A 7,420-nucleotide genomic window follows, 5' to 3' on the forward strand; every position below is an offset into this window, starting at 1 on the left:
TGCCAGCAGCGTTGCCACTTCCTAGAGCATAGCCTTGGCCCAACTCCCTGCTGGGAAGAGCCTGGTGCCACCCCAGCCTGCAGTTGCCCCGTGCACATATCCCGGGGGGCATATGCCACCCATGCCTTCCCTAGGGGTGCAGCCTACCTTCCCCATACCCCTTGGACAAGATGGTTATGGCTCCGTCCTGCACCCTGCCCCACCCCGGCTGTGCAGCGCCTGCCCCTGCCCCACTCCTTCCCTCACCATGGGGGCCTCAATCTGCCTCCCCTTCCCCCAACAGACTTACTGACTGGATGCTGCTTTTCACACTGCTGGGCTGCACTCCTGGCCACGTGCATGCTGTGGCTCCACAGCAACATTATCGGCCACATTAGCCAAAAAAACCTAATTGCTGGTAATGTCAGTTTTCCTTTTATCAGAGCCAATACGATATGGACCAATGTATCAGTGCACCTCTAGTAAGTTTTTGCTGGAGTACACCTTCCTACTTCACAACAAATTCCATATTTCTGTAAAGGCTATATCAAATTGCAAGTATACATTTCTTACTGTTTAATGAGTAATAAGAACAAACTTTTCCTTGAGGAAATGATTAGTGTACAAATGCAAGGCAAGATTAAAATGTTCTTGCTGACTGAAATCCCAGTTAAATCTCAGTTTACGTGCAGTATTTAAATCACTTTGCCCTATCCTTTTTTTTTTTCTCCCCCCCGTTGTGTGCGTATCTAGACAAAGTTGGGCCCCTGTCCCATCCCCCCCAAATTTTGTCAGTGTTGGAGTCAAGAATTAGGAGTCAAGGATTGGAGCAAAAGAAATCCCATGACATTCAATAAGGACAGGGACAGAGTTCTACACTTAGGGCAGAACAATCCCATGTACCATTACAGCCTGGGAACCAACTGGCTAAACAGGAGCTCTGCAGAAAAGGACTTGGGGGTTACAGTGGACAATAAGATGAATATGAGTCAGTAGTATGCCCTTGCTGCAAAGAAGGCTAACAGCATACTGGGCTGCATTTGTAGGAGCATTGTCAGCAGATGGAGATGATCCCCATCTAGTGACGTTTCCCCTCTATTCAACACTGGTGAGGTCACACCTGGAGTTCTGTGTTCAGTTTTGAGCCTTTGCTACAGAAAGGATGTGGGCAAATTGGAGAGAGCCCAGTGGAGGAAACAAAAATGGTTAGGGGCACATGACTGAGGAGAGATTGAGCAAAGTGGGGTCATTTAGTCTGGGGAAGAGAAGGCGGAGAGGGGATTTAATAGCAGCCTTCAAGTACCTGAAGGGGGGTTGGAAAGAGGATGGAGCTACACTGTTCTCAGTGGTGGCAGATGACAGAACAAGGAGCTATGGTTTCAAGTTGCAGCAAAGGCAGTTTAGGTTAGATATTAGGAAAACCTTTTTCTCACTAGGAGGATAGTAAAACACTAAAACAGGTTACCCAGAGAGGTCACGTACTCTCCTCCCTTGGAGGTTTTTAAGACCCAGGGAGACAAAATATTGGCTGGGATGATCTAGTTGGGGATGGTCTTACCCTTAGCGGGGGGTTGGACTAGATGAACTCCTTAATTCCCTTCCAACCCTAATTTTCTGTGATTTCTATGAATTTTTGGTGATATCTTTTATTGTTAATCCGTGTAGTTAAGAGATGTTGATAGTTGATCCAACAAAATCCTTGTCCCGTATATTTCCTGGACCATCTTGGCTACAACAGTGCTCCAAACCTACTACATCAGTCCTAAAGTCGTTTGATATTTTCCTGAATCCCAAAGATTGGAAACCATTGGCTTTTTAACCAAGAAGTTTCCCTTTTCTGTGTGCAAAATAAGGTGGTGTCTTTTTAATTAGTAATGACTTTTTAAAGCAAAAGCGGAAAATACAGTAATTTTTTTTGTCATCACCCTTCCCTCCCTTCTTTTAGTATCAGATCATAGTAATCTCCCGGAAATTGTGAGCAAAGTACTAACACAAGAAATGCAGAAAATCTTTATTAACAAAGACTTGGAAAGTTTTAACGAAGAGTTTCTCAAACACAGTGCTACCTCCATTCAGCACCAGCTGTCAGGTTTGTTAAGTTTAAATGCTATACAAAATAAGATTGGTTAACTTGGAATAACTGTGTACCATCATTTAATGTCTTTCTCTATACTGCAAGTCACTTTAATTAAAATGTCAAGCTCCACCAAAGGTTGCTTTTGAGATTTCTTCTTGTTGGTAGGGCTTTAACAATCTCCCTTCCAACCAACAGCATGAAACCCATGTCTCTTCCTTCCCTGGAAAGCGCCCTATAGCCAGCACTTTTTTATTGGGGAGTGGGGAGGGGCATGCCCCACCCTTCCTGTTAATTCTGTTGGAATGAAAAGTTTACCTTTTTAATAGAAAATGGCAGATTCTAGCCCTTGTAGTTACAAAAAAGCCTTGCTCCTTGTCAGGCCACACAGTGAAATAAGACGATCGCTTCAATTTCGACTGTTCAGAACTCTATGGATAACAGTGGAGCAGTTCAAATTATTTCAGTTTTATATTCCTCTTGCTCCTGCTTGGGAAAACTTGTCAGCATTTATTGAAGTTAATTGGAAACAAATTGGTGGTGAAGGATTATTTGTTATCCAGAGTCCAATGCAAAGGAAACTGAGCCCAGGATCCAAGTCTAATTACAGTATCACAATAGAAATCCCAACTCAATCTTGCCTCTCTGAAGAGGAGGGTGTGCACTGGGAGGGCTGATTTGTCCAGGTCTCACTGGTGTTCTCTCCTCTGAAGTAGTGGGTTTTAGTCATGCTCTGATATGTATTTGGGAAATTTTTCAGTCTCTTACAGTGTGCTATAAACATAGTCTTCATAGAAAGCATTGTGTTTTACTGGCTCAATTTTAATTACCTTTTGAGTATAGTAGTTACAAACTAAAAAGATTGTCATGTCATAAACTTTGCCACTCTGGCTTTAGGGGACCACATCGGTGTCTCACAGTTTATTGATTCAGTATAGTGAGGTTTGCCCATAGTGTAGTGCGTTGCAGTCTAGATGTCTTGTACTGAGGGTGAGAAGATGGCAATTATATATCTGAAAGTCAAGCTAACTGCTTTCTTTTTGACCATCATCACTAGTCAAGGTTCTGGAAGTCGGGTGAAGTCCTTGTTGATACCTTTGAAGCTTCAATCTACACTAGTCTCAAACAAACATAGCCAATATAGTGTGGTTTTTTTGTTTGTTTTTTTTATGATAAGTTACCCAAAACAGAATATACTCAAACTCCATTTTTAAGCTGATTGTGCTCTGCAGATCTATCAGGTGTATATAAATCCTTAAAAGTTAACTGAAAAAGATTTATTAAGCAAATCTGAGACAGAATGAATGGGTGCAAAGATGCGTTCATTCAGTAAGAAGTTTCTGAACTTCAAAAGGCATCCGAGCACTGGCAAGTGGCTCTTCAGTGCTGGGGTCCTCACACGCCCAGAACTTGAGAGGACTCTCGTGCAGCCTGGGAGCCCTTTAAAGGTTGCCAGTGGGGACAAACTAGCCTGCAAGCCTCCCTGACAGCTTATGCTGGGCAAGCTGTCAAGAGCCAGCTGCTCTCCCTCCTTCCCTTCCTCCCCTTTGAGAGATCTGGTCAGACATTTGAGTTTGTCCCAGCAGGACAAAGAAGTTGCTGTTTGAATCAGCAGCTTGTTTGTTGTGGATCTGCTGCTTTTTGTGGTGGATTGGCAGTCTTTTTCTTGGAACAAATTCCTTTAATGCCTGGCATGTTACCATTTGTTGTTGGAAGCTGGCATGTATTTTCAAGCTAATGTAACATTTGGAGCAGACCTAAGGTACATGCTTGAAAACAGCACTGCATTGTACTAGGACTACCACAAGTACCACAAACATTATAGCTGTACTAGCCTGCGAAGAGCTCCACAGTAACTCAATTAGTTATATTGCTTCTGGTACCGATGCTACCTTGTATCTTTGCACAGCATTACACTTTACTACATAGATAAACCTTTGGAACACACCAAAATCGCTTCTTCATTTCCATTGTTCAGGCAGTTCAAATAAACTTTTGGGCTTTCAAAACAAATCAGAGTGGTTCTGAGAAGACGCTTGTTTAATTCCTTTGTCATTTGTAGGGTGAATCACAACTAGCCAACTGATTTGGATGCCTTACACCAGGGATGTCAAACTCACCCATGTCCCTGTGCTGGATCTGGATTACAGGGCTTCTCTCAGGCTAGTTCCAGACCCAGCAGAAGCAGTGTGGGACTTGCACACCTGGCCATCGCCCACATGCCCCCAACGGGGCTCAGTTGGTGGGAATTTGGTGGTGGACCCTGCCCCTACTTGCATCAGTTCCTCTAGGAGACCCATGGGGCAAGTGAAACAGCACTTCAGGCCTCATGCAGCCTGTGGGACATACCTTTGCCACCCTTGTGTTAGGCACCAAGATAATCCTTGCACTTATATTAGTCATGCCTTTTGACCTCTGTCTTCTTTATTAACTGTTTCCTTAGTCATATTTCAGTGACTACTGAAGCAAGATACTAACAAGCATGTCATGTTCATCACTAGCAGAATCAAGCTTATGCTTCTAAATGTACTGTAAGATTTTCTGCTATTGTATGTGAAGTGTAAGGGGTGAAAAAGGGAAAACTGATGTGATGGTTTAAAAACTTTAGAAAGTCGCGTTCTACATTGATAGAAGGTTTGTATTTCAGTTGTTTCCTGTATCAGTTCATAATTGTAAAAGTAAATGTTGCATCAAAGACACATTTACAGTTTGTTTTAAAAATGCTTTTTTCCTTATGCTAAGGTGCTAAGATGATGTATTTCCTTGATAAATCAAGACAAGAGAAAGCAATTGCTATTGCTACTAGATTGGATGAAACTATGGGAGACAAAAATGTGAAGGTAAAGTAAAAAATTTTAATCTCCATTTAGTGGGGGTGGGAAGTGTTGTCTCAAATGCTGTATGTAAAGTACTAGATAAATGTACTCATTTAAGTTTGGTCAGTATTGTTAGGAGGAATGCTTTTTTTTGAAATTATGCTCTTATTGCCAGGACTTTTGGAAACAATATTAATGGCACTTATTACCAGCAGGGGGCATTGCATTCATTCATCAGGCAAGCAAGATTTAGTAACAGCTGCAGGAATGTTTGGTAATAAAACAGTCTAAATCAAATGTATTTACTACTATTTCTGTTTTTCTTTAGATTTTAACAAAGGTTTGTGAGGCACTACTTGATGGCAGCTTTGGAAGCTGTCATAGTCAATATGAAGAATATCGAGCAGCATGTCATAAACTGTTTCCTTTTACTTCTGCCTTCATGCCGGCCACAAATGAGGATGATAGTAGCATTACATCAGTGAACCACACAGCCATTAATCATGATATGCTGTCCAATGAAATTTGAAGTAGTATATATAAGTATATATACTGATATGAAAAAAAATCTCACACTTACCATACAAGACTGGCTGGATACAGATCAGGGTAACTTTTCCAGGTTGTGTTTTAATATCTCTAACAGGTATAAATGAAATATTTGGATAGCTAAATGCAAATGGAGTATGCTAATAGTTGTTTTTTCCTCCCAACAAGAACTGCCAATATTTATGTAAACATTACATGTAATCAGCACTTGTCATATGTTTATATTTGTACAGTTTCAGGTCTTTTAACAAGAAGATCCCTAAATTACAGACATTAAAGACGCTTCTCACCTAAATGTTGTTGCATATAAAAATAAGTGTGATCATATCTTGTTAATAAAAGGATCAGTTGAGCAGATTTTAGCACATTAAGACTGATAAAGTGCTGCTTGTAGCATCCTCCATCACTTTCTGTTGTTTTTTTTTCTTTTCCTTTTTTTAATTTGGTCAGTGTGGTTTCTTTTGAAGCACATAATTATGAAAGTGGTGCCTGTTTTGCATGTTTTTGTCAATTCTGTGTTTTGTATGGAACCAATGCCGGTAGATACTGGGAGGTCTGACTTATTTACAATTTTTAAGTTTTTGAAAACTGTCTTCTATCTACCTTTTGTTCCATCACTATTGTTAGCTGTTGTTTCCTTAAGTTTCAAATGGTTTAACATTTTAAAAACAGTTGAGTATGCATTAGGAATTCCCTGAAATAATAGAGACTGCGATACACCATTGTCTGTCTGTTCCCCATCCCTTCCTTCCTCCCCACCATTTTTATATTGGAAAGGCTACTCCAAGGTTGGGCAGAAGTGTATGGTACAGTAATGGGGAATATAGCTCTCCTCTAGATTTTATAAATTTGCTGGTAAGTTTACCATATAACTCCATTAAAAGTCTTAGTTGCGGATTTATGGCCAATAAATTTAATACTGTTCTTCCTTAAATACTATTGCTTTGTGTAATATAAAACAAGTAGTATTTAAAGAATGCATTTTATATTTAAAAACAAATTAAGGGAGCACAAAGAGGGTGACAACACATTGCAACAAACTTTTTTCTTACTCTGTATTCTGGTGCATTAATAATTAAATGTACAACATCAAAAATGAAAGTTGGAATCAAATATAGCCATGTAAAGCATAATATTGCTGGAGAAAATGCCTAGACGTGACAGCTTTACATTCTATAAGAACTGCTATCAAAATATAATTATACTGTGGCTTGTACAGAAATAAGTTTTCTGGAAACTGTAATGGAATCATTCAACCAGTTTGTTTTTATTTTACTGCAATGTAAATATTTCAGTAATATTAACTAGCCCCTCTAAGGCAAATATACATTCATGAAGGGGGATTTTATTAAGACAAATAAACTGTTCTAATTAATATGGTCTCCTTTTGTGTGTCATCTGTTTAGATTCAAATTGTTGAACGAAAAGCTCACTGTAAAATAATGCCAACGTATATTATGCTGTAATAAATTATTTTGTACACACTGGCTTTTTGGGGTTTTTTTGCATATTCTGCAGCCACGTATCTTTAAGGTAGGAAATCTTATTTATCATGTTCCTCCCCAAATGTTGCCAGACTCGCTTCTGCAGTGATTAATAGTTTAACATGTAAACTGAGAGGGGAGGGGGGGATTTCTGCATAATTCTCAAACTTTGAATCATTGTTTTTTGTGCAAAATGGACATTTACCCTATTAATAGGTCATATGCCCTATGAATTTGAGAACAGTTTGTTCAAAGTTGATTCAAGGAGAGTGGGAAAGGCATCTGACTGCACTTAGGCTGCTTTGGATCACTGACGTTAGAATCCATTTGTTTCTGGAGCCAACCTAAAGTAATTTTGTTCCCCCGTCTCTCAGTACCTTACACAAAAGAAAATGTCTGAATGGATATGTCTGCATAGTCATGTAGCTGACTCAGCATGAGGTAGAAGATGATAAAAAAGTTATACTGGAAACCACTTTTGAACATGATTGTGAACCTTGCATTAACATCTTAGGTTA

At 39.8% G+C, this 7,420-nt stretch overlaps 1 protein-coding gene across 2 annotated transcripts in view; it reads left to right on the forward strand.

The window, feature by feature from the left end:
• The window catches only part of NAA16 (N(alpha)-acetyltransferase 16, NatA auxiliary subunit), a 98,485-nt gene extending 91,578 nt beyond the window's left edge, over positions 1-6,907 (forward strand). For both annotated transcript variants that reach the window (XM_019529845.1, XM_019529846.1), the window contains 3 exons: positions 1,925-2,068; positions 4,796-4,893; positions 5,198-6,907. In XM_019529845.1, coding sequence (XP_019385390.1) covers positions 1,925-2,068; positions 4,796-4,893; positions 5,198-5,398 — 443 coding nt within the window. In that variant the 3' untranslated portion in view covers positions 5,399-6,907. The remainder of the gene's footprint in view (positions 1-1,924; positions 2,069-4,795; positions 4,894-5,197) is intronic.
• Positions 6,908-7,420: the final 513 nt, after the last annotated feature.

The sequence above is a fragment of the Crocodylus porosus genome, unplaced genomic scaffold, assembly GCF_001723895.1.
Source record: "Crocodylus porosus isolate Cpor-Errol unplaced genomic scaffold, CroPor_comp1, whole genome shotgun sequence".
In the NCBI taxonomy this organism is placed as follows: Eukaryota; Metazoa; Chordata; order Crocodylia; family Crocodylidae; genus Crocodylus; species Crocodylus porosus.